The sequence below is a fragment of the Carassius auratus genome, chromosome 1 (genome assembly GCF_003368295.1).
Source record: "Carassius auratus strain Wakin chromosome 1, ASM336829v1, whole genome shotgun sequence".
Lineage (NCBI taxonomy): Eukaryota > Metazoa > Chordata > Actinopteri > Cypriniformes > Cyprinidae > Carassius > Carassius auratus.
The window spans coordinates 22,599,625-22,626,775 of record NC_039243.1 but is presented as its reverse complement, the minus strand read 5'-3'; the positions used below and the strand labels follow the sequence as shown (position 1 = coordinate 22,626,775).

Genomic DNA, 27,151 nt, shown 5'->3' with positions numbered 1-27,151 from the left:
GCTGTAGTAAGGAGCAAGATAAGCAGAGATGCTGAACTCTATTTCTAACTTGGCAGACTTGTAAACACTGCCAAATGTGACGACAATGTCCCATAACCGCTGCCAGTTGCCTGCCAGATACCTGACAGCTCTCAATGATTCTGCTGTTTCCCCGCCAATAAGGATGGTAAAGCCTGTCCCGCTGCATTAAGAGCCCTGAAGCTTCCAGATTCTTCTCCTGCTTTGAAAACGCACCTTTAGCACCAGACTGGCGACATCCAAAGGAGAACGTTTTGAACCAAGGTGCAGAAGCTAAATCTCAGAGCGTTCCAATGTTTTTAAGAAGGTAGTTACGTTTCTCAGAATTTGATGCTTATAATTGTCAATTATCGCAATTGTATTGTTTCAAAGAATGAAAGGGAAACCAAATAGTCAAATTTGATAAACGTACAGTTGGTTGGCACCTGAAAAATGCGATTCATTTGAAGAAAAGGTTTCCATTTAATTCAATCACACTGAGATTCTCAGTTAGAGGACTAATTAAATTAGGCTAGAATCCACCCCTTTGTCTTGGTGCCTGGATGAATTAAAGTTTAAACAGACTTGATACGGACCGTCAGACCCCATTAGAAAACAGCAATCTGACAAAAAAAGAGACGGAGTGAGAGCTATGGCACAAAGCTACTAGTGCCAACGTTATTCAGGCTGTTGGTATAAATTAAACATTGACTATTCTCATACGACTACAGGGACACAAACGCTCCTCTGATTATATGCTGTCAGCGTGCAGCAAACACAACCAGCAAAAGTGAAGGTCAAACACGTCAGGACTTTACATGAGAGAGAGACTTCACTCTACTGTTTGATGGATGCCGCTATTTCATCTGACATCACCTTTCTTGCAGCTTTCCAAACATGAAATGATGCAAGAGATGAGGACTGCATGACAGATTTGCTCAAAACTCAAATCCTTTTGAAGACAGCACCACAGTTTAGGAAAGAAACCAACCGGAAAATACCATTTTAGAGACCCTTAGCACTTCATAATAAAGAATATAAAACCTATAATATATGAAAACTGTTAAAAACACCTTGTGATAAATTTTGCTATATCCATTTATTTCAAGGTCTGCATCAAACTCTGCTTCTGGAATTCTGTGAATATGTATTTTTAATACACACTGTCGTATGAGCAACGAGTAAACAGAAAGATAACAAAAAGGTCTCCCGCATTGATTCTGGATCACTGCGAATCAGTTGTGAACTTCTGCTGAACACAATTCATTGAGTATCTGATTCAAATGACCGTTACGATTTAAGATAACTATAACAATAATTAGATTCACATCCACAGACTTGTACCATGATGGTGGCTTAAAGATTAGATTTAAAGATTTTGCTGGTACCATGACACTGATCATCAACTTGAGTTGTGTTGATCCTGAATTTATGAAGCATTTGCACATGAAAGTGTGACATTAGTAACAAACAGCCAATCACATGCCTTGAAACTCTGATTCACTTCAGTGTGATTCAAATATTAAAAGATTGATTAACATGAAGGATTTAAACACATTTACACAGCAAGATGAAACGATTTATCGATGAAAGAGGACAACTTAAAGAAAACATTTAGCCGTATTATGGGATTACTTTTGGGCCAATAAAAATGAAAATGTCTTTGAAACTAACTAACTAAATAAATAAATCCTTCACACAACAACAAACACCGCATGAGCAGTCATGTCCGATTCCCCGGCCGAAACCCTTCTAAAACCAGCCTGCTGACCGGTTATGACCAGGCTGGATGACCAGCTAAAACCAGCCACCTAGGTTGGCTTTAGAAGGTTGTTTTTTTTTCAACAGGGGATTCGGATATCACGGCTCATGTAGTGTTTGTTGTTGTGTGAAGGAAACACCTGCATGCACTTGCAAGATGGAATCATATACCTCATGAGTTTCTGACGAAATGGCAAGGTTTATTTAAATTCGTTTGTTTACATTATTGTCACGGTCTTCTTCGACTGGTCCTGTGTGAACACAGGATTCAGAATCAGGGACGCTTGTTCCATCATGAGCTCGGATTTCCTCTGTGCTAGAAAAGCATTATGCCATCACTGTATATGTCTGATATGATGAGATGTGAAATCGGAGAACAGGTCAGTGCAGATATAGGGCAATGAGTATTTCTCTGTGCGTGTCTTTGCGCTGACATTTGATCGTGATGAATTTTAAAGCAGGATCAAGGGGAAGCGACAGTCCAGGGCGGTTCATGAAGACAGTGGGAGGTATTGTGCCTTATATGTTTGTTCAGGACTGCACTGAATCACAGAGTGGGATCAGAAGACCTTGGGGCTGAAGGGCAGTGTGTTTAGTCTATGCAGTCAGTGTGGGGTGTTTTTGTTATAAAACTCCACCCCTCTCACCCAGGCTTGTATTCACCCAGCTATTGAACATTCAGTAAGAATATATTGGTATAGTGTCCACACTGTAAAAATATCTTACTCTTCAGACTCAAAAAAAAAAAAAAAAAAAGGTGCATATCCTTTGCACTCCTATGGATTCTTTGAAACCAGTGGTTCTCAGTTCCAGTCCTCACGTATAGTACCAACATTTTATATGTCTCTTTTATTTAACACACCTGATGCAGATAACCAGCTCGATAGAAGAGAGCCCTATGCATGACCTGTGTTCCTATGCATGACCTGACATGGTCCCTACAGTGTTCATTGCTCACTATTCCCTGAGCAGAGGAAATCCCTTGAAGATATTAATTCTCATTATTGTAATATTGAAAACAGTAATGTTTTCAGGTTGTTCAAGCTGTAGTTTACAAGCAGTCTACAAACGGTCTGTAGTAACTGTCTACAATATTTACAACTGTCCTCAAAGCGAATGTCTTCAGAGTACAATTAAAGCAAACTCTACAGCTGGGTTGTGTGGTATTACAGTATCTCTCCAGTCACTGTCTTTGATCAGAACATCCCTCCAGCCCCCCTGTTTCCAGGCAGTAGAGCCCCCGGAGCTGCTCTCATCTGTCATTTTTTCCCTTTACACATCCTTCAACCCTCTCTCCCCCTGCTTCTAAGAAATATTTCTCCCGGGACTGTCTTTGTTTAAAGCAAATAGGCAGAATCCAAGCCAAAAGCAAAAAATGAGTGCTTCCATTCATATACATGCGTTGTTCCTGGTTCTGAGGCCAAGAGCTGACTAAGCCGAGGCAATGCTGAGTAAATCTTTTGAATTCAACCTGCTGCTATTTGAAAAAAAAAAAAAAAAACAGAACAGTAGATTATTACTCAAGTTTGCTGTGTATATACATAAAAATATTTCATACTCAAACAGAACAATGTATTTCGGCTGTAATCTCACAAAATCATGTCATTTTTCAACCTAAGATCAAAGGAAAAGAGTAAGACATTTTTGCATCAAGAAGATTAAGCCTGTTATTAAAGACCGTTTATTTTAAAATGTTATATATTAAGTAATAACATCAATATTTTTTATTATATGATATTTAAAAAGATACAATGTAATAATAATAATAATGTACATAAATACTACACCGTTTAAAGCGACTCTTTCCAGTGCATTTATTATATTAATGAGATTGTTTTGTAGTATGGTAATGAGAACTGCGTTTTAAAATGTGCTTAATGAAACAAATGCTGTAATTGCCTTCATTTTCACAATGCAAAATCTAATTTCTTGATTTTTGGGTGAAATATGACCTGCACATGATCTAGACAGGCTTTGTGTGATTCACCCTTCAGGTGAAAGGAGAGTCATATCCAGAGATTTTTCTCTATTGCGAACGGATTCCCAGTCCCCAAAGCACTCTAGACATGAACCATCATGTCAGTATAATTGTAAAATGATAGGCAATAAGTCAGACAGATACAAGTGAATGAATCGTAAGATGAGGGTGCCCGTTTCAATTATGTACATTAGTTATAGATGAGGAACCTTTTGGGATTAACCCATACCAAATACATTTGCAGAATTAATACACTGTGGAAGGCCATTTTCTTGTACATAATTGCACCCTAATTATCCATTAGTTATTGAATTACCCTTTTATCTGTTTGTCACAGGCAAAGGCTTAATAAATGGAAGAGAAGTCATCAACTTGGTTATCAACGCTCCAAATTTGCAACACAGTGAGCGAGGGAATATACAGAGAGAGAGAGGGATGGAGAGAGATACACTACAGCAGCAGAGAAAGATGAAGACAGACAGAAAGAGATGGAGAGATAGAGAGAAAGATACATACATATATTCATGAGCCTCTTCGGGATGTAATTAAGAATCAAATAGCTACAAGGAAGCCATTAGTAAGAGTGGAAGGGAAGTTTTAAGAGACTGTGCAAGTAACTCAGAAGAGTTTTGCTTTACGCTGTCTCTGCTGATGTACAGCAATCTGAAAAAAATAATTTGGCAAATGATTTCAACTGAGAATGCCCCCCCCCCCCCAACATCCATTTATAATAATTTATATTGTACTGTGAATAGTGTATTCGGAGTTTGCTTACGTTAGTTAATTTGAAACCGAATGTGACCATAAAAATGTAAAATATCAAAATATCTATGAAAAAAAAAAATATATATAATATATATAATATATATAATATATATATATTGTGGATTATTGATGTATTTAATCAAAAGTTGGATCTATACTTTTTTTTTCTCTCTTGGTTGAAAAACAGTTTTCACTTGGAAATGCATTGTAATTGGGAAATTATTTAGGAAATTATTTAATAATTATGTTTCAATAATAATAATAATAATAATAATAATAATAATAATAATAATAATAAATAAATAAATAAATAAATATAATATTATTATTATTATATAATATGATTTGTGGATGTGGATGCAGTTTGCTTAACTTATTTGAAACAGAATCCAACCACAATATCAAAACTAAAAATGCATTAGCAATTTTAATTTATTATACACTGTATATTACATGTATTTTTTATATAAAATATTGATTTAGAAAAAAAAAATATTTGGCTTTTTATAATTAACTTAGAAGTTTTGGTACCAAATTATAATATAAATACCACGCATTCTGTTACGAAATTCTGTAGAATCTTTCATGACATTCAGACTTCAACTTCGGGACATCTAAAAAGGCTTAAAAATAACAGGAAAACTACAATATCAATAAGATTCTACCATTTATTACACATAATGACATTCTTAAATAAAAATGCTTGACTTAACAGTTCTTGCATAGATATATTACAATACCAATTTAAAAAAGAATTATGAAACAAACCAGTAACAAAAATAAACTCTTTTCCTTTTTTTCTTAATAAAGAACATTGTCATACTAACATCATATAATACAAATAATATATGCAAACACTTTTTACAACAAATAATCAAAACAAACAACAGAAATTATAATAAAAATAAAAATCGGCATAAATATAGGAGCAAAGTGGAAAGCATGAAATGTCTGCATAAAGCAGAGGGATTGGAACAGATTTAATTTACAGCAGGAAGTGTGGAAAAAAAGCTTTTAACCGGAAAACTACACTACAAGTGCAACAAACATTGGAAATTACTCTGTTTATCAGCGTCATACCATCCATTTGAAAGCTTTTAGCACAGTGTTTTGGGCAATGGAAGGGTACAAAGAAAACAATGCTTCAGATGTCTAGTGAGCAAACCCAGACCAGCTGCTAATGTGAATGTACAGACTAATGCGTCAATCCAAAAACAATGTACAGACCTCTAAAACGGACTAATCATAGTACCACGAGATATGAAATGCATTCAGACTCCTAATTTAGTGATCCCTGCATGTTTAGTAGTGTCTCAGCTCATGTTAGATCTTCAGGATGTAACATTTTCCATTGCAGAATGTAAAAACATACCTGCAAGTGTGCATTACAAATAATTGCATTATCCCACAGCAAAAAGGTCAGTTAGTTGTCTGTGTGATTTAAAAGTGGGTAACATATAAGGTTTATAAACACTTGAGAAAAACTAAAGACAGTGCACTTAAAGCAAAAAAAAAAAAAAAAAAAAAAACACTGACAACGAGCTTCTCTGTGGGGTTTCTCAGGACCATTAAGACAAACTCATTAGCTAGTTTTTGCCAAGGTAACATCCCTAATTGGTCCGGCTGGAGGATGTTAAAGAAGGATTTTAGGAAAAAGGGGCACTTAAAGTTAACAAATGGTCAAAAATTCCACAAGGAAAACTACACGTGAAGATCATATATCCTTATCAGTAGAATTCCAAAATTTGTCAAGCTCTATGAGAATTTTAGCAAACGATTTGCAGTGTGAACACTCTTTCTATCCCATGAGCATTTAAGTAAATAGTAAATCCTCACAAAACCTGATGAAAAATGCCTAGGTCATATTTTACCTAGAATTGCCTGTTAAGAAGACTATTCAAATATTATTTTGCTTTGTGACAATATTGTCATGACTGACAATTTCCCGAACTTCTCATGAACAAACTGCAGTACAAGAGACTGTACAGTACACAGTACACAGTACACACACACATACACACAAACACACTAAATCAGGCTGATGTGACCCTGGACGACAAAACCAGTCTTAAGTGTCGAATTTTCAAAATTGAGATTTATACAGCGTCTGAAAGCCGAAATAAATAAGCTTTCTATTGCTGTATGATTTATTAGGATCTGACAATATTTGGTCAGGTTACAACTATTTGAATATCTGGAATCTGATTGTTGAAAAAAAAAAATAGAAATACTGAGAAAATCACCTTTGAAGTTGTCCAAATGAATTCTTAACAATGCATATTACTAATCAAAAATTAAGTTTTGATATATTTACCATAGGAAATTTACAAAATATCTTCATGGAACATGATCTTAATATCCTAATGATTTTTGGCATAAAAGGAAAATCGATAATTCTGACCCGTACAATGTTTTTTTTTTTTGGCTATTGCTAAAAATATACCCCAGCAACTTCAGAATGGTTTTGTGGTCCGGGTCACATATATTTATTTAAATGAGAATTAGGTAATGATGTCACTATGCAGAAAAAAGTCTTACTTAATCCAAATCTTTCTTTTAATCTTTGAGGTGAAATGTGAAACATGTTTTTGACAGGTTCTGTGATAATCAATAATAACTAATAATAATAATAATAATAATATATATATTTTTTTATATAATTATATGTGTTTTACCCTTCTTGCCAGAGAATCTAAAATAAACACCTGATGCCATTATTTGCATCTATCGTTCGGATCGATCTTCTAATAGTTGTTGACAGGTTTCATTCATGTAAATATTGGATTGTGTTGCCCAAAAATATGGAATAAAATGATGCTTTAATTGCTAGTCTGCATAGCCAAAGATCATGTTTGCTACAATTTCGTAACATTTCAGGTTGCGTCCTCTATGAAAAGCATGTTTCACGCACTAGATTTTAACTGGAAAAGCGGCCAGTATGATGGTCTCTTGAGGACATCAGATGCACACGGTTCTGTTCTGGTTTCAGGTGACCTTGTGTCTTTGTTATTTTTCATAGACTAATGTGGCCAGGGAGGGAGGTAAGCTGACACCCTGCTACACAGTGAAATTGACTGTGTCGGGCAGTTGCGATAAGATCTCCTGGTCAGCATAAGTGTGGCATGCGGCCTCCAGTGTGGTCCTACTCCGTTCCACCCCATTGAGGGGCTAGCCACTGCTGGGAGAGCCCAATTTCTTTCTCATTACCCAGACCACCATTCTGTCAGACGTGCCTCCCGTTGGTCCATGTTAGACAAGTGAGTGAGAAGGACAAGGCACTGACAGACGGTTTGAACAAGACATGAATATCCTTGTCCAGCACCAATTGTTGGGTGATATAAATCAAATGGTATTTAAAATCTTCAGATATGGTTAAAATCATCACTGATTTTGATTTTGCATCTGATCTCACACTTTGAATAAGCCAAAGCATCAGTATCTGCATCATGATGTTTATATACAGTATGCAATGATTAAAAATAAATCACATACATTTGATACATTTTTCAGTTCTGGGCCTCTGAGTTCAATCATACAATGTGGTTTCCACCACAATGCACACAAAACAGGATGTTGGGAAAAAGGGATAGTTCACATAAAAATGCAAACTGTCATAATTTACTCACCCTTATGTTGAGTCTAAATCTGTATGACTTTCTTTTAGCAGAACGCTTATAATATTTAACAAATATTATGAAAGTGAAGAGGAACTAGTGGAGCTCCGAAAAGACCAGCTGCAAAAGTAGTCTAAACAACTTAAATGAAAAAATCTGAAATGTTATGCATTATAACTATGCTTGAAAGATACATTTCATCACTTTTGATATCCCCAAATCCATTATTTTGCACGTCTTGTAATAGTTTGTTGCAAATTTGAAAATGTGAAAAAGATATTCAAGACCTATTGCACAAAGTTAGTAAAATTTTGGTCTGTTTTTAGACACAGAAGTCTTGAAATATAGTCACATGGACTATTTTTATGGTGCTCCCATGTCATTTTATTGAGTCTGACAGCCTATTCCTGTTTTTCACTGTAGGAAAAAGAGCATTTTTCAAAACATCTTTGTCTTACACTAAGTAAAGAAAGTCTTACACGTTCAGAATGACACAAAGGTGAGTAAACGATGACAGATATTACATTTTATGTGAGCTCTTCCTTCATCAGCAAGCATTTCTGTAGATCTTTATGCATGAGCCACAGTGGGATCTATCTGGAGCAGATCAGGCCTTTCAGTGGTCTGAATGATTGCATAAGTGCAGGGCCATCCACAATCAAACAACCTTACATTCAGGAACACTTTCCATCCCACACTTGATTGTACGTTAAAATTTAAAACTCACTTTTACTATACAATTTCCACACTGTACAGCCATTTTTTACCAGGAACACAAGATATGTGTAAGTAAAAAAAAAAACATGTCTAAACATGTATATGTCACCTATAGGACCAGCAAAACACAACACACACCTTTTTTATGATGCTTTCATCCGTGCAAACTAAAATAATTGATGGGAAATGTCTGTCCGGAGAGTTTTCAGGACATTCTGTGATGCATTTACAAAATCTAAACTTTGTGATCGCAAATCTCTGCCTTGAATGATTGAAGTCATTGTTCTGTAATGAAGTCCGCAAATAAACCATGGTACTTTTCTCGTTTCATGCTAGTCCTAGAAATTCTGAAAGAACCCAAGTTTATGGGAAAACATTTCATGGGTGATAAATAATGTTGAGGAATGCTCAAAACCTGTGCAACAACAACATTGCTTTTCTTTTCTTTTTTTTGCCACTAAAAGTTTGCGTTTCTATAGAAATGAAGTCCACCTTAGATGCGGTCTGTGCCAGTGCAGAATCCACTACTCTTCGCTTGTGCATATGGCAGTTATTTCTTTATATTTTTTTTGGTCCATTTTTATTTCGTTATCTTTTTTCTAATTTGTACACATCCACAGGAGAAAAGCAAAAAAGAAGTCTTCTGAATTATATAACATAGTCATCATTCAAAAAGATATCTTCCTTAATTTTTTTTTTTTCTTTATAAAAAGTCACAAAGTGTCGCTGCGCAGCAGTTGGTTGGCAGGGAGGGATTTCAAAGAGAGATATTGGTCCATCTACGAAGAAGGTGAGAGTGTTTCCTCCACTGCCCCTATTAAGATTCACATTTGAGCATTGGGTGATTCCACTTGGTTGCCTTTAGCCTTTGAAATCCAGATTTCTCTGGATGGACATTCCACTTTAGATCTTGGCTGTGCATTGGTGGGATCAAAGCAGAAAGGTAATCCTTACTCAAAATGAAAAAAATTAAATCCTCTTTGGATTGACGTCCTACCGCTATGATATTTTCCAAAATTTCTCAAGGAGATGCATTCGGGACACGTCCTACACGGTGCAGTAAATCAAATCAATGTTCAATTGTAGCTTGTCCGTCTGTCACAATCTGTGTAAGATGTACTTTATGTAAAATTGACGAAAGCTTTAAATTGATCTTGGAGACACTGGAACACAATAATAGTAGTAACTAAATTGAGTCATTGATTTTTTTAAGTATTAGGCAAATACCTACTGAAGCACATTGTCTTTCAGTGACATACGATGTCGTACCACCTTCTCAGATCTGTAGACCTCCAAATTCTACAAATACACTTGGCCGACCAAATCTCAAGACCTGTTCCCTCATGGGGGGCCTCTCTCTGGTGGGATGAGCGAATGGTCTGAGTGGTATCCGACTCCTTCCCATAATCCCTCTCTTTCTCTCCCTCTACTTTCTCTCTGTCTCTTTCTCCACCTTGCCATTTTGCCGCATCCTCCTCTTCCTCCTCAGATGTGCCTCTTCATGTGCAGTGCCAAGTGATCAGATCGAGAGAAACACCTAAAGGGAAAGAAAAAGCTAACTGATTAGGAAACCTGTGTGATCTGAAATCTCCATCTTTTTTAATCTAAGAACTTATTTTAATTTTAAAGAATTTATTATAATAGCTTTTAACTTTTTTTTTTAATTCTGTCTGTTAAATAACTTTAGTAACACTTTAGATAAGGGAAAACTATTCGCTATTGATTAGTTGCTTATTACACTGTGTCTACACCAGCTAAAGTCTGTCTACACTAGACGCGACAAAGTGACCATTGAAAATCAATTGAAACTTGTGTCAATACGTCATAAATAGAATGCAGCAGCAGTTTTCTGTTGGGGATTTGTCTATACCTAAACATAACTACTACTACAACAACTACCTTACTCATAATCTATAAGAAGCAAAGTAGGATTTTGCGGGACATTTTTATTAATATTGAATATTCCTAATCTTTGATTATTGGAGCATCTTGACCCATCCCTAAAACATATGCTTTCATCCTAAATCTCACCTGTCCTGGAACGGCAAGGGGAGAAACACGAATTGGGAAATCACGGGTGTGTTTTTAGCAGGGTCACAGATGGCAGATTAAGCCTCTGCCAGGAGGCACCAAACCAGCTGGTGTACCTCCACCCTCTTCCACACCCCCACCCCGCTGTCCTGACAGGGGGTCCGGACACGGTCGGGCCAGATTAAGAATGGGCCTGAGGGCCATCTACAGGTCTAGCATCTCGGTCTACTGTATTTACTGTTCAGACAAGACGGGGAGCCCCATCCGCATGTTGCTTTCCACTGTTTCCGTCAACTCCATAATTGTAATGGTAATCCGGGGCTCCCTTGACAAGGACAGAATGGATTCCCCAAGGTGTATGAGCAGCCAGGATGACAAGAGAGGGTGGAGCTGAGCTCAAAGTGAGATGCGCAAGTCTAACAAGCATGAAGGACCTATTTATACATCAAAGCAAAGACAAATTAAGATTCACTTCAGAGGTGGAAGCTCTTGGTCAATACCAGGAGGCAACAGTCTCGCAGGCACTGCACCCAAATTGAAAATATTCTGAAAGAAAGCACAGCTCTACGTGCTTAGCTTTGTACCCAAATGGAAATGCATTCATTTTGTATTTTATTATGTTTCTTTTATGAAATTAAAAGTCCTTCCATGTAAAGAATGGTGGAGCATTTAGAGTCTACCAGCATGCATTTACAGTAATTAATGCTTTTTTGAGGAGTCTCCAAAATCTTTTAAATTTATTAATGTCTTAGGCCACATTCACACTGCAGGTCTTGATGCCCAATTCTGATTTGTTGACTTCACCAAATTTTTTGTTTGAGAACCATCTTACATCATATTTTGAAAGTGACCCATATCCAATATCTACATTTACACTATACATAAAATAATTAAAACCTCAAAATAACTCTCTTGGTTAAGACAATTGTGCCATTGAAAAGAGTCATGTGATCGCATGTTGATATCATTGATATAATTTTGATATAATTTGCTGCCGCCATCGCTTTTTCAATGTCGTACGACTCACATTGACAGGGGAATATCCATTCTGTCCACTTATCTGTTCATATCAGATTTATTTTCACATATTAAAGAGGCCTGTAACCAATCTGAGAATATCATAGTCCATGATATATATATATATATATATATATATATATATATATATATATATATATATATATATATATATATATATATATATATATATATATATATATATATATATATCAGTGTGTGTGTGTGAGTGTGTCTGTGATCCTGGACCAAAAAAAAAACAGTCAAAGGGGTCAATTATTTTAATTTTAATTTTTTTTTTTAAGCTTTTGACCAAGAGGTAACAAATATAAATTAAAAAACAGTGGTCCTAAAACTGATCCCTGAGGAACCCCACGATACTTTGAAATGTTCAGACAAGGTATTATTAATTAATAGATACTACAAATTTTAACCTGGACCACAAAACCAGTCTTAAGTATACATTTTTTTTGTAATTTAGATTCATACAACATCCGATAGCGGAATAAAATGAATGGGGTGGTGATGGCGCAGTGGATAAGACGCATGCCATTGGTCGGAGAGACCTGGGTTCGAAACCACTGGTTGACACCAATGTGTCCCTGAGCAAGACACTTAACCTCTAGTTGCTCCAGAGGCGTGCGACCTCTGACATATATAGCAATTGTAAGTCGCTTTGGACAAAAGCATCAGATAAATGTAAATGTAATGAATTCTTAGCAATGCATATTACTAATCAAAAATTACGTTTTGATATATTTACAGTAGGACATTTACAAATTATCTTTATGGAACATGATCTTTACTCAATATCCTAAATATTTTTGGCATAAAAGAAAAATCTATAATTTTGACCCATACAATGTTTTTTGGCTATTGCTTAAAATGTACCCCAGCGACTTAAGCCTGGTTTTGTGGTCAAGGGTCACAAATGTTCACAAAGGTATGATTAAAAACCATTTCAAAGTTCTAGATAGATCAACAATCGCTTAATCTATTTATGAAAATATGGTAATCTATTGTATCAAACGCAGCACTCAAATCCAGAAGCACTATTTCAGGATCTACTATGTATAAATAATGATTATATATTAAAAAATAAAGTTTGTCTACTGGCCAGTTCAAATTAATTGATTCACTAGAATGAATTGGCATACGAAATAAAGAAAATATGTCATGATATTTTAGCTTCCCCAACACTAATGTGAGTAAATTTTATAGTGGAAAAATGGGGCAGATAATTCCACTTGTCACTCACCATGTTCAGTCCGAAAGCTTATTTACAAGATCTGGTGAATACAGAGAAACCATTGTCTGAATAGCAGATGTTTTTAATCATTAAGCTACATTTAGCGGCACAGGTGACAGGTGGACCATCTTAGGTGTAGATTTGAAAATGAAAATATTTCAGACTATTCATCACAATTCTAAAAAAGTGATGAATAGTCTGAAATATTTTCATTTTCAAATGAAGGGCACCTGTGTTAGATTTTGCTATGAAAAATAATGTTTAAGATATAAATCAGTTAAAAAAAATTGCTGACCAAGAATTCCCAAAATCCCTACAAGGTAAATGAGGCTTAGTAAGAATTAAATGAGTCTTATTTAGTATTTAGTATAGGCCAAAATAGTATTACGATATACACTACTGTGCAAAAGTTTTTTGTAATTGTTTGTAATTTTGTAATTTAACCAACAAAAATGGTTTTAATTCAGTTATTTCTGTCTTTTGCTGTAGAGTGTCAGTAGGAAATATCAGTTTACATTTCTAAACATTTATTTTGCCATTAATTGGAAAAATGCAGGGAGATTTTTTTATGCACAAGGAGTCTGACAGCAGCTAGTGCTCCACACAGAGATCTGATCTCACCTTCATCCAGTCTGTCTGGGATTACATGGAGAAACAGAAAAATTGAGATAGACTAAATCCAGAAGAACTGTGTCAATGACTCAAAGACGCTTCAAGAACACTATCTGCAAGGCTACCTGAAAAAGTGGATCTAGGATCAAATTTAGCACAAGAGCTGTTTTAAAAGCAAAGTTTGTTTACACCAAATGTTGAATTGACTTAGTTAATATAAGTTAATTGATAAATAAAATCTATTTATGACATTATTTACATTATATAATACTTGACAGAATTTTTACACAAGCACCTAAAACTTTTCACAGTATCGTAGCTTTGTAGGAAGGTTTCTTGAAACATCTTGGAGACATTGCCACAGTTCTTCTGGATTTAGTCTCACTTTTTTTCTTTTTTTTTTTTTCTTCATATCATTTCAGACGGACTGGATGATGGTGGGATCAGATTTCTGTGTGGAGTACACTGACAAACAAAAATCTAACTGAATTACAACAATTAATGGCAAAATGTAAAATGATATTTCCTATTGACACAACAAATAGAAATAACTATCTTAAAACCTTTTTTTTTTTTGTGAAAATACTAATGGCATACATACAATACTAATTTGTATATATATATATATATATATATATATATAGCAGAAGTGCAACTAAATAGAATGCTCTGTTTAAACATTTGTTTAATGTTTAAATTTTTATTTTTAACATTACAAACAAGTATTACAAAATAGTATTTTTTTATTAATTGTAAATATAGCATTATATTTATTAATTTCAATATAGTATTTTTTTCATTAATATATACGGTACTGGGAAACGGTCTAGTTGCTGGTCACCATTAAATTGTCTTGCATTTCAGAAATTAATATTACATGACGTCTCATTCATATTGCATGTATATTGTTTCCAATTGAAAATGGAAATAAAGGTTGAAAATGTAAATAAATTAACTTCATTTTATTTGTTATAATGTGATGTTTATTAATATAAAGTTATAACATAAAGTGTAACAATGTGACATTGTAGCATTTGTTTAGGTGTCACATTCATGATTATCTGGAGTTTTGAGTCTCACCTGTCGCAGTGATTGCACTTGAAAGGCTTAGCGCCGGTATGTTTTCGGTAGTGCCTTGTCAATTCATCGCTTCTCGCAAACCGCCATTCACAGCCTTCCCATGAGCACTTGTATGGCTTCTCTCCTGGTACGGACACACAAACAGACATGCACACACCTGATTAAAAAACGCTTCCTCATGGGGCCTTGAAATCAACGGCTCGGTCCAGCCAGCCATCTAATTAATTTGTTTTAGGACGATTTGCCTATCAGAAGAGTGTTGACACAGTTGGAGTTTATGAAATACATGATCGTCATTAGGGCTCACAGCTGTCGGACCAAATGAACTCGCACTCAATGGGCTTCCAATATGATCTCCAGTGTGTTTAACAGATGTGAGAGGCTGCATTCACATTTTTGATGTTCTATGTTTTCGTGGTGGATTGGAGCTGCCTTGCAGGAGAGCTGTGGTTCGTGTGGGGTCTCATCACTTCTTCATTAGCGCTGCTGAACGTAACGTATGAAATGGGGGGCAGGCAGAGTTTATTTGGATCTCTGGGAGAGGTGATAATTGGAGTAGTAATGATGGGTAATGGGGAGGAACCTCATATTTACTGTCAACCAGCTGGCCCTGTCTCCTCCGTTGCCACATCTACAAATCTTCTGAAACAAGACTGTGGCTTCACATAAATAGCTTGACAATAAAATAAGTCAGATTTTCATGCAAAAACGGCTCCTAAATTTAACTCGTAGTCATTAAATCAACATTAAAAGAAACATTAAATCAACATTGATCCTATTTACATATCAGTCTATGGTAAAAAATATATATATTTCTTTTTATTTAAATAAAAAAACATAATATAGAAAACTAACAAAATGAAAACAACTTTCATTTTTACTTTTATTTACTTATTTTTTGGGGTTATTTTTAAAACATTACTTTTTGTTTATTTATAAAATAAATGTATTTATTTTTAAAACATAAATTTACTCAGATCCCACTATGTAAATAAAATGGCCTGTGTATTACTTTCATGTTGTCTTCTTGTCTAGCATCAAAAACTTTCCATGACGGCAACAATTTCATTCTGAGCTGTAAAAACAACAACAAGTTATATTTAGCTCAGGATTTAAGTGCTAAATTGCATCCCCCTTTCACACACATTCACAAGCTAGCCACATTAAGCAGGACAGGTTTAGACCTGTGCTCGCTATGACCACAGCACCAGCCAATTATAAGTCAGGGAGGCATGGATGCTCGAGTTTGTCGCCTAGCAACCGGGCAGGAGCGTAACGTAGGAGGCAGCAGTGGAGCCGGCTCGATCTGGCATCGTCTGTCCCTCTGTGCCACCAGCCAATTACGGCTCATACTGGCAGGGGAGGATGCAGTTGCCTGGCAACCAGGATGTTACATGATACATATATGTACAAGTGGATATAGGTGCGTATGTGCGAGTGCATGCATACATGCTCGTGGGAATAAAAGTGGACGAGGCTAGCAATGTAAGTTGATACCAGCGCAGAGACCTGAGAATCATTCCCAATTATAGAGTCCCGTTCAGAGACACACCAGTTGCCTGGCAACTCCCCACCCCCAACACACAACCTTTCCTCTCTCACACACACTTTTTCTCTCTCTGAGCACCCTTACAGGTGCCAGAGTCTCGCTTAATTAAATTTTCTCAGTTAAGCCGGAGACAGAAAGACTCATTATGATCTGTGGAGCTCGTGGCAGCACCAAGCAGAAAGCCTATTTCTGCCCTTCACCTCTCTTCCAAGTTTTTTTTTACGAATCAGACTTCGTTATAATGGAATCCAGAGTGAGAGACAAAGTGGAAACGAGTGTCGCCAGAGTTCCACTCTTCACCCCTCTGTGTCTCCCTGAAAATTCGCTCTTATCTTGTTCCCAAAACCCATTCATAAAACGCTCCAGAGGGCAATGTCATTTCCATTCACTCCACCTTCAGTTCCGTACAAATCTCAATCACAGAAAAAAATGCAGTTTTACTTCGCAAAATGGAATTATGATTCGCATTATTGTGGCAAGTAAGCAACAGGACAGTTAGAATTTTGACTTTTGCTGCATATAATATAATATAATATTTTTTTACGCACAAGGAGTTCATACAAAGGAGTAATATAATGTAATATTTTTGAGTAAAAACATCTAAACATTCTTTAATATTGTTTGGCATCAGATTTTAACAGTTTATTGCTTTGTTTTTTTTCAATACAAAAATTGCTCAGAAATGCTATGGCTAATGAATAATGCGGTTTGAGTTAGCAAAGAGGAAATACAATTTGATTGATACAGCAAGCAATCAAGCAGAACAGTTTTAAGACTGTTTTTATATATTTCTATTGTTTTTTTTTCTTTCCATTGGCACATTATTTAAAATGTCCCCCTCCAATGTAGCTCTCAAATATTATTTGTGTTCCAGAATATTTACCATATTATAACACTTTTGGCTTTTGTGTGTCTCTTTCACATCAAACCTGGTGTGACATGTCAAGCTTGACTATGCACAAATTAGATTTAGGTGCTATGGTGGGGGGGGTGCAATATTTTCAGAGAATTGTTACTTAAAGCTAGTGTGTGACTCCAGAAAACTTGGAAAGCACACAAATCATATCAAATACTATTGCTTTTTGGACCTTTGCAAGGCATCCTGGTTCTTGTGCATTCCGGACCATCAGTCCTTGCATCATAATATGTATGCCTAAAATGCTACTAATACATCAGAAGGGAGCAATTAACATGTGGCATTTTCTGGTTTCAAAACTTGTGGATCTGCCCTGGTGTGTTAACAGGCACGTAGCAGGCGTAGGGAAATATACAGGCGGGTATGTCTCATTCCAGCCGGTCCATCCATCATGAGGCAGTTATTCACTCCGTGGACAGCTTTGGGACAGCCGTCTGAGTGCTTTTGGATTGAGATCGAAGAGACAGAGAATTATGGCCATTTCCTGCACCATTCGAATCTGCTGAGGAAGTACTGTCGCAACCTTGAGAAAATATTTGCCGCCGAAGGGGCTGGACAGGCATGCTGCCATGGTGACGACGAAGTACCATTAATTACTTCAGTTTGTCACTTATTGTGTAAGTTACGATTGAATGCGCATAATAAGAAAAATGTATGATAAATGTGGAGGAAATTACTGAATATATATTTATATAATGCAAGAGCAAGTAAAGTGGTTGTTTCAAACTGCAAAAAAAAAGTAAACACTTAATTAAATTAGGAACTACATCAAAAAAATGATTCCAGGTATTGCTAAGTTGTTGCAAAGCTAAGATATGTTTTGGCTTCCACCCTAAATAAGTTTATAGTCTGTGGTATTTTCGGTAGAGTGAATCATTGACTCTATATATGATTCACTTATTTATTCTACTCATTTATTCATGACTCATTTATTCAACCCATACTTTATATACACAGACATAAAAAAATAATAATAATAAAAAAAAAAAACATTGGTTGAATGAATGATTCAATGGCTCACTCAAATACAGTAACTTGTCTCGCTCCTGAATGAATCAGTGCTTTAGAATAAAACAAATAAATTCTACAGTACAAGTACTTCAGTGACTCACTAATAATGAAAGTTCCTGATCTAAAAGTCAGTGTTTTAGAATAAAACTGTTCTATAATTGATTCAGTGACTCAATAATAAAGCCAGTTAATTGTTTTGCTCCTGAACAAATCAGTGTTTTTATATGAGTCAGCTAAGTGAATGATTCATAGACAGTCACTTGCCATGTACCAGTGTAACTTTGTAATGTGCAGGAAGGGTCGCTGAAAAAAATGCAAAAATCTGCAAAATAATCCCTGTAAATGATTCAAAAAATATGCATGCTTACCTGTGTGTGTCCTCTGATGCGCCTTCAGATGTGAACTCTTGGTGTAGACCTTCCGACACCCGTTAAACTGGCAGCGATGGACCCTCTTCTTGTTCTCTGCCATCTCACCGGCCCCGATTGTGCAGGTGCCACCCTGTTCCCCGTCACTCTGTGCACCACTGCTGCCATGCTGGGGAGAAAGTGGCACCGGGTGGGCTGCCACAAGATTGGCAGAACTCAAACCCACCTTTCGGGCCACTAGCTTGAGCGTTAGGGTCCCGTCGGGTGAGGCACTGAGGGTGTGCATGGGTTTGACTAAGTGACGGCCCAATTCTGGAGATGAGGGTGGTGTTAAGGAGGTGACAGCGTTCAGCTGGGCTGCGTTTACCCCTAAGGTGATGTCTGGAGAGGTCGAAGTGGAGGAGAGGGTTTCTTTACGTGGGGTGAGGTGAGGAGGAGGAGGAGGGCTGGGGGGGTTGTTGAGGCTGGGAAGGAGGGGGTCTAACAGGTCTTCATCTGCATCTTCCTTTATGAAGGACGGGGTAAGAAGACCATCCAGTTCCTCATCGAAAAGGTCGGACAGCCATTTGGGCTCCGTCTGCAGATAGCGTTCCAATTCCAAACATGTCTGTGGAAAAAGATTTATGAATTTTTATTGACCTGAACAATTCAAATGATTCGTCTTTCTTGTGCAAGCAAGAAACACCTACACATCATAAATGGCACGATTTATTCAGAAAACTAAGTAAAGATTTCATAATGTTTTTTTTTTTTTTTTTTTAAGTAACACATAAATGTAATAATTTATTCTTAAAAACCTTTGTAAAGCATTTGTAATTTTACAGTTTAATGATAAATACATATGTACAGTGTTTGTAAAACCTTTCTTAATTTACGTTTAAACATTTTTTTTGTAGTTTATTCTTAAAAACTTTGTTAGTAATATTTTTGCATAACATAAATTGCATAATTTATTCATAAAACCTTTAAGTGTTTGTAAAAAAAATTCTTACGTTAATCATTCTGTAAACAGTTCAATTCATTTGTAAATTGTTGCAAGAACCAATTAAATAAAAAAATTTCATAAAAAAAAAACATTTCTACATGAATCATTCTTAAATTATTTGAATTAAATCTTTATGCAAGAATTACATTGTAATTTACACAGGCTTGTTGCGCTTGTTTCATGAATTAGATCTGTTCATCATAGTCATAAAACTTACTTCACATGCTTTTTTAACTTACTTAACATGGCCTGCTGAAAGCATTGTATCTTGATGTTACTCAGATATATCAAAAATGCAGTTGTTACTTGACACCGGATCCATTTCTTCTTTTAATATCACTTTAAATATCACATTTATGCTTTGTTTGTACCGATTAAACAACTCAAGCAATCAAATGAAAGATAAAATCATCCAAGCTAATCTACCTCACTAATGGTGCGTGCAACATGATTTTTTTCTTCTTTTTCTGACTAACCCCTTTCTGGGCCGTTAACTGGGTACTGAGACTGCAACTGCATATCATTTGCTTCAGCAGGTCTTCAGGAATAGATGGTTACACTGTGATTGATTACACTGGCTAGACTGGAGCTCTCCGGAGCTGAAGAAACAGACCTGGCCTGAATTGCTTGTTAGAGCGCTTTATGTGGAGCAAAACTGTCTATTCAGACAGAAGGGGAGAGAGGGTGTGAGAGAGAAAGAACCATTAGCATGTATTCCTCTTTTTTGGATGGGCTTTTATATTTCAGCCTATAGAATTGTGCGCAGAACAGCAGTGTCAACACAATATAATTTAATGGCAACTCAAGATACTTCAAGGGGCCATATAAATGAACATTAACAATGTTCTTTCGAAATTAAACGACACAAAACCTCTTTGAGTGTACACTATTTTTAAACTGTAATCCCATTTTAAAAAATCAGTAAAATGCTCTGTTATGACTCTTGCATGTCTGATATGACCTCATTTAAGATAATGGGTAAAGCTTGTATCAACTCATGTGCTTTTATGAATGTATGACATGTAGCAACACTTATTTGATTTACATATCATCGCCAAGTGAACATAACATTTATGTATACTATTTAAAGGTATTTTAGCAAAAACAGCTGGAAACGATTTATATATATATATATATATATATATATATATATATATATATATATATATATATATATATATATATATATATATATATATATATATATATATATATGTATATATATATATGTGTGTGTGTGTGTGTGTGTGTGTGTGTATGTATATATATTATATATATATATATATATATATATATATATATATATATATATATATATATATATTTATATTATAATTATCGAAATAAAGTTGGAGCCTGAAAAATGCACATTTGTAAATAATAAGTTACAATAATAATAATAATATGAATAATATGAATAATAATAATAGTAATTCCAAATAACAATTTGTAAATAACTGAATACATTTATATAAAATTATTTATATAAAATTATTATAATTTATTCTAGAAAGAAATAGAAATAAAGTTAGAGCCAAAGTTAAAGTAAGTTTCATAAATCCAAATGATAGGCAAATAGTTTGTAAAAAATACTTTTTTTTTTATATTGTAAAAAATAAAATGCTCCAAAAGTGCATAATGTTTCTCCCTTAAAGTGCTTTTTTTTTTGCAATAAAGTTAAGTTTTTATTTTCTGAAATGTTTTTCATAACATGACCCAAACCTTTTACAAAATGATAAAGAAGAGTAACCTATCATCTCAGACGAACACTGGCCTCGAGCTATAAATGTCTCGCTTGAATCTCTGGCTCCAAACACAACAGCGGCTCGGCACAGCTTCTGTTGCTAGGCGATGTTGTTTGCTTGTCATTTTATGAAAGGATCATCTGCCATTTTTTTTCTCAGTGTTAAAAGCATTTTAATGTTTGTGCTGAACTTGAAGGTTTCAGAAGCCAAGTAAACAGAGCATAAACTGACATTACATGAGACGTCACCCAGAATATCTAAACATGACTGAAAATGTTATAGTTAGAAGACACAGATCTTCACATAACCAGCTCAGGGCAATCTGCTAAAAGAACCATTTCACTTAACTTGTTAAAAATAAATATTTGCATTTCTACGGAGCCCCTCTGGTCCCACATTGTCAAAAAAAAAAAAAAAAAAACACTATCTTGTGGCCTTAAGATACTGACTCGTGGCCTCAAGATACTATCTCAGGGGCCTCAAGGTACTAACTCGTGGCCTTTAAGATACTGTCTCGTGGCCTCAAGATAAGAAACTCGTGGCCTCAAGATACTAACTCGTGGCCTCAAGATACTATCTCGTGGCCTCAAGATAAGAAACTCGTGGCCTCAAGATACTATCTCGTGGCCTCAAGATAAGAAACTCGTGGCCTCAAGATACTATCTCGTGGCCTCAAGATACTAACTCGGGGCCTCAAGATACTATCTCGTGGCCACAAGATAAGAAACTCGTGGCCTCAAGATACTATCTTGTGGCCTCAAGATACTAACTCGTGGCCTCAAGATACTAACTCGTGGCCTCAAGATAGTGAAGTGTCTGACACATGGAGCCTTTGTTATTAAACTGGACCCTGTACTGTAGTGCAATGTAATACTTCACATTCTGTGCAATATTGTCTGTTTTAATATTCAGTGTAATATAGTTTGCTGCAGTTCTGCTTCTAATTATTTACTAGTTCGGTTCATCACAATCTATTCAATTCAGTTAATACAGTAATGTAAATCTTGTAGGCTGCATATCCATAGTCCTTTATAATTGTTCTTCATATTTTATAGCATATCTTTCTGAGTTAAACAAAACAAAGTAATTGCAATGTTACATAATACAACACACGGTTAATCTTTGTAACGTAAATCTCCTCAGATGACATAGACGCCTGACAACTTTGTTGTTGTGATTAACGTAAACACGCAATTAATATTTTGCAGCCACGTGACTACAATGGATACCTGGAGGGCAACAAACGCTGACAAAATTAATCCAAGTGTGCATTCAATCACACAACAACTATCTGGCATGCAGGCAACAATTGTTAACACCTCAAAACACCAACTTCTGTATATTAAAACTGGCAACGTCCTGGCAAGATCCTATTTATTCATACTTTGCACGTGACGTCACAACTGCTGGCCGGAAAATACCAGGAAATACACAAAAATGCATACAGCCAGATGGAGGTACCGTGACCTAAGCCTAGAACGACCTCTGCTGACGTTTTATCGTAGGCTACACAGACATGCTTTTCCAAAATGTGAAACACTTCAATAATTAAGGAACCAGTCTGCACACTACTATAGGTTAACTTAAAATCAGAATCAGAAATACTTTATTGATCTTTATTGATATTGATAACCCGGGGGACAATTCTTGTGTCACAGTTGATGTGCACATCAAGACATTTAAAGGAATATAAATAATAATAGAAGTTGGTTAATAAACAAGTAGCCTATATACATGTAAAAAGTATAAATAGATGCTATAAAATATGAAGAAGAATTATAAAGGACTATGGATATGCAGCCTACAAGATTGACATTACTGTATTAACAGAATTGAATTGACTGTAATGAACAGTACTAGTAAATAAATAGATGCAGAACTGCAGCAAACTATATTACACTGAATATTAAAACAGAAAATATTGCACAGAATGTGAAATATTACATTGCACAACTGTACAGGGTCCAGTTTAATAACAAAGGGTCCATGTGTCAGACACTTCACTATCTTGAGGCCACGAGTTAGTATCTTGAGGCCACGAGATAGTATCTTGAGGCCAGGAGTTAGTATCTTGAGGCCAGGAGTTAGTATCCTGAGGCCACAAGACAGTATCTTGAGGGCCACGAGACAGTATCTTGAGGCCACAAATTAGTATCTTGAGGCCACGAGTTAGTATCTTGAGGCCACGAGTTAGTATCTTGAGGCCAGGAGTTAGTATCTTGAGGGCCACGAGACAGTATCTTGAGGCCACGAGTTAGTATCTTGAGGCCACGAGATAGTATCTTGAGGCCAGGAGTCAGTGGCGGCTCCAGACAATTTTGATTGGGGGGGCAATGGGGGGGTCCTGGTCTTTTCAAGGGGGGTCTCATGAAAACCAACAAAAAATACAGTGGACATGGCTAATAACTGCATATTTCTGCTACTAAACAACAAAAACACCTTTGCAATGTAAACAAATGACAGGCTAAATTTGTTATACATATCCTTCACACTGCACTTTCATGTCAGGTATATTATGCATTTTTATTGACATTGATATTTTTACATTTATTTCCAGATAGATATTATTGAGTTTACAGGCTAAAGTGGTCTTGCTGTTGTAAACACTGTTGCTTTTGTAGAAAAAATATTTGCATCACATTTAAAATATAATTATATTTTAATTAATTTCTGAATTGTTTTTATTTTTATAATGATAATTCAGAGAATGAGAAAATCTGAATAAGCCTTACCAGTGTTGTGATAATTATTTTTACGTGTTAAAAATAAATAAGTACTGTAATATAATAAAAGTTTATTCAAATAACATAAAAAAGACCAGACCCCTCGATGCCTGTGAAACTTTTCTCCCTCAAACAGCACGCTAGTGTTACTTCTACACTACAGGCTACACACAGCAATATAAACAACGTATCTGCATGTTCTCACATCACATCGTTCTTGTAAAATAATAATAAGTAAATAAACACCAAAATCACTTCGCTGAGAATGAAACACCACTTACCAGCTGCTACGATGTTGAAAATATCCTCTAGCAATTAAAAAATGCGCGTGCAGCGTGAGGAATCTTCCCGGTTGGATGAGGTCGTAGTCAGGTGAACGGTCATGTTGGTCATTTTATTTACGGCTAAATTATTATTAATAAATTGTACTAATATTATGATTGGGCGTGGGCAGGCATTCACAAAAGTTTATGTTATTACAAAAAAAAATTGAGGAAATTTTGCTTTGACAAAAGGGCACTTAAGGGGCAAAGGAGCAGGTGCTCAAGTGAACCGGTTCTTTCGGACAATTCGATCAAATAAACCAGCTGAAAAAAAAAATGGTTCACCGGTTCTTTTGCGCTCGATGTAATGCCGTCATTGGCGATGATTGCCCTTCATTCAAGCCTTTGGTTTACCCGCGCTTATAACATTAGCACAGAATCAGTTCAGAATCAATCACCAAAAGAATCAGTTCAGTTCAGATGCGCTCTGTGTCAGTCTTCTTCGCGCTGAATCACGCATGCGCAGTTATCATCAGCTCATCGGTTCTCGAATCGGACGCGTCCGACAGAAACGGTTCTCGGTCCAGTGTATGAATAAATGTCGAAATAATTATTATTTATTATTGTTCTGCATAGTTTGAAGAGAAACATTTTTGGATCTTTATCCCGAATATATATATTTTTTAATCAGGAAGAGGCTGGGGGGTCAAATGGGGGGGTCAAGGCATTTTTTGGCAGGGTCTTGAGACCCCCCAAGACCCCCCCTGGCGCCGCCGGTGCCAGGAGTTAGTATCCTGAGGCCACAAGACAGTATCTTGAGGGCCACGAGACAGTATCTTGAGGCCACGAGTTAGTATCTCGAGGCCACGGGACAGTATTTTGTGGCCATGAGACAGTATCTTGAGGCCATGAGACAGTATCTTGAGGCCACGGGACAGTATCTTGAGGCCACGGGACAGTATCTTGAGGCCACGAGTTAGTATCTTGAGGCCACAAGTTATTATCTTGAGGCTATGAGTTAGTATCTTGAGGCTATGAGTTAGTATCTTGAGGCCACAAGATAGTTATAATTTTTTTTTGACAGAGTGGGACCAGAGGGGCTCCGTACATTTCTAGAAATCTGATGTTTTCTCTTTCACAAACACACATACGGTTTCTCGCTGCGCCCTGAACTGATGGGCAATTAGTCACTTAAATGAAGCAGTAAAGAGATACTCTCCATTCACTGAAAGCTCTGATGGGCTCGTGCATCTCTTTGCATGTTTCCCAGCTCAACCAATGACATTTAAAAGCATCTGCTCAGCATGCCGGCAGTGGTGCGCGCTGTATGGGCCCTTTGGACACAGGCTGACACAGGAGGGATTGATTTTGTAATGTGCCATAGGTCTGCAGTGGTCTTGGTTGTCATGCCTGCATGCTGTTGAACCGTCTCACGTATGACAGGAACACAGGCAAACTAAGTTCATAGGAGTTCGTGTGAGCAAGTCACATTGAGAAAGGGCAGACGTGTGCATGTGTTGGGGGAAAAGGGACAGATACATTTTGAAGATGAGGCGTTTGTGAGTCAAGGAGAGCAGGTTTTCCTTATCGCTCTTTTGCTTTTCTCCGTCTCGTCACTCTTCTACTTGCCCCTCCTCCCGCAGGCCCAGAGGAAGTGACATTCAGGGGATATTGTTACTAAAATGGCAGCAAATTCAATGCGACCAGTGCCATCTGAGTCGCTTTGGGCTGTGTGATTTAGTGGCAGACTTGGATGCCAATCGAGTCGAAAGCGATGCAATAAAAGCTACACGACAGATTTGCGGATCTCCAGATCTCCGACAATTTGGATGTTCAATCAAAACTGATCGCAACTCAACACCACAGTTTTGACATAAAATAGGCACTAAAAAGGCAGAGCGTCAATCTGTTGGATAACAGATGGCTTGAATTTCATGTTGTAGTTCCTGTGTGGGTCACTCATGATCTGCGAGAGACTGTGACATAAAACAAACCTCAAGTCCCAAGTCAAGGTCATTCTGTGTCTTCCAGGCATTTCATTGCAATCAGAAAGCCAAGCCAAGCAAGCTGATATGTATGAATTACTGTAGTATAAACAGATCAGATTTTCATCAGCAAAATCCAATTAGATGAAACACCATTAGAGTTACATAAACTTTCTAAAAATCAGTTTTTTCTAGATTCAGTAAGACACATTCAAGCAGTTGTACAATAGTAGATATACACAACCTGAGAAACAAACTGGTAATCGTAAACGGGCAACATTATTAAATTTAATTATTATTATTATTATTATTTATTATTATTGTCGTTGTTGTTGATTTCAAAATAATACATAATATATTATCATTAATAAAAATATGATTATAATAAGTACTAATAATATTGAGTATTATTATTATTATTATTATTATATATACAAATCATAATAAATTATTTAATTAATTATTTTTGAGTAATATTTAAATACATGTAATGCTATGACAGTATACAATATTTCTCCTTTTAAAAACATATTTTACATAGATTTAGCTACAACACAAGTGTTAGCATCCCTTTACCAAGGTAAAAATAACTGCCATGACTGATCAATGATTGATCATGAATATGTTTTGAAAGCTCACAAACTTTTCATTTTTTAATCTGGTGGTCCAATTGGTTAGAATTTGCCCATATAGTGTTTAGTTCAAAAACACTACACACAGCTCTGAGGCATTTTTTTTCTTTTTTTTTTTACATTTCCACTTGACATGCTGTCTTAAAAATGCAA

The 27,151-nt window shown here is 36.1% G+C and overlaps 1 protein-coding gene across 1 annotated transcript in view; it reads right to left on the bottom strand.

Annotated features, from left to right (window-relative positions):
* Nucleotides 1-9,277: 9,277 nt before the first annotated feature.
* LOC113102146 (Krueppel-like factor 7) overlaps nucleotides 9,278-27,151 on the bottom strand; it is a 38,982-nt gene continuing 21,108 nt past the window's right edge. Inside the window, exons 2-4 of the mRNA XM_026265763.1 lie at nucleotides 18,666-19,272; nucleotides 14,822-14,945; nucleotides 9,278-10,369 (exon numbers count right to left, since the gene is read on the bottom strand). Of these exons, the coding sequence (XP_026121548.1) occupies nucleotides 10,318-10,369; nucleotides 14,822-14,945; nucleotides 18,666-19,272 (783 nt within the window). The 3' untranslated portion in view covers nucleotides 9,278-10,317. The remainder of the gene's footprint in view (nucleotides 10,370-14,821; nucleotides 14,946-18,665; nucleotides 19,273-27,151) is intronic.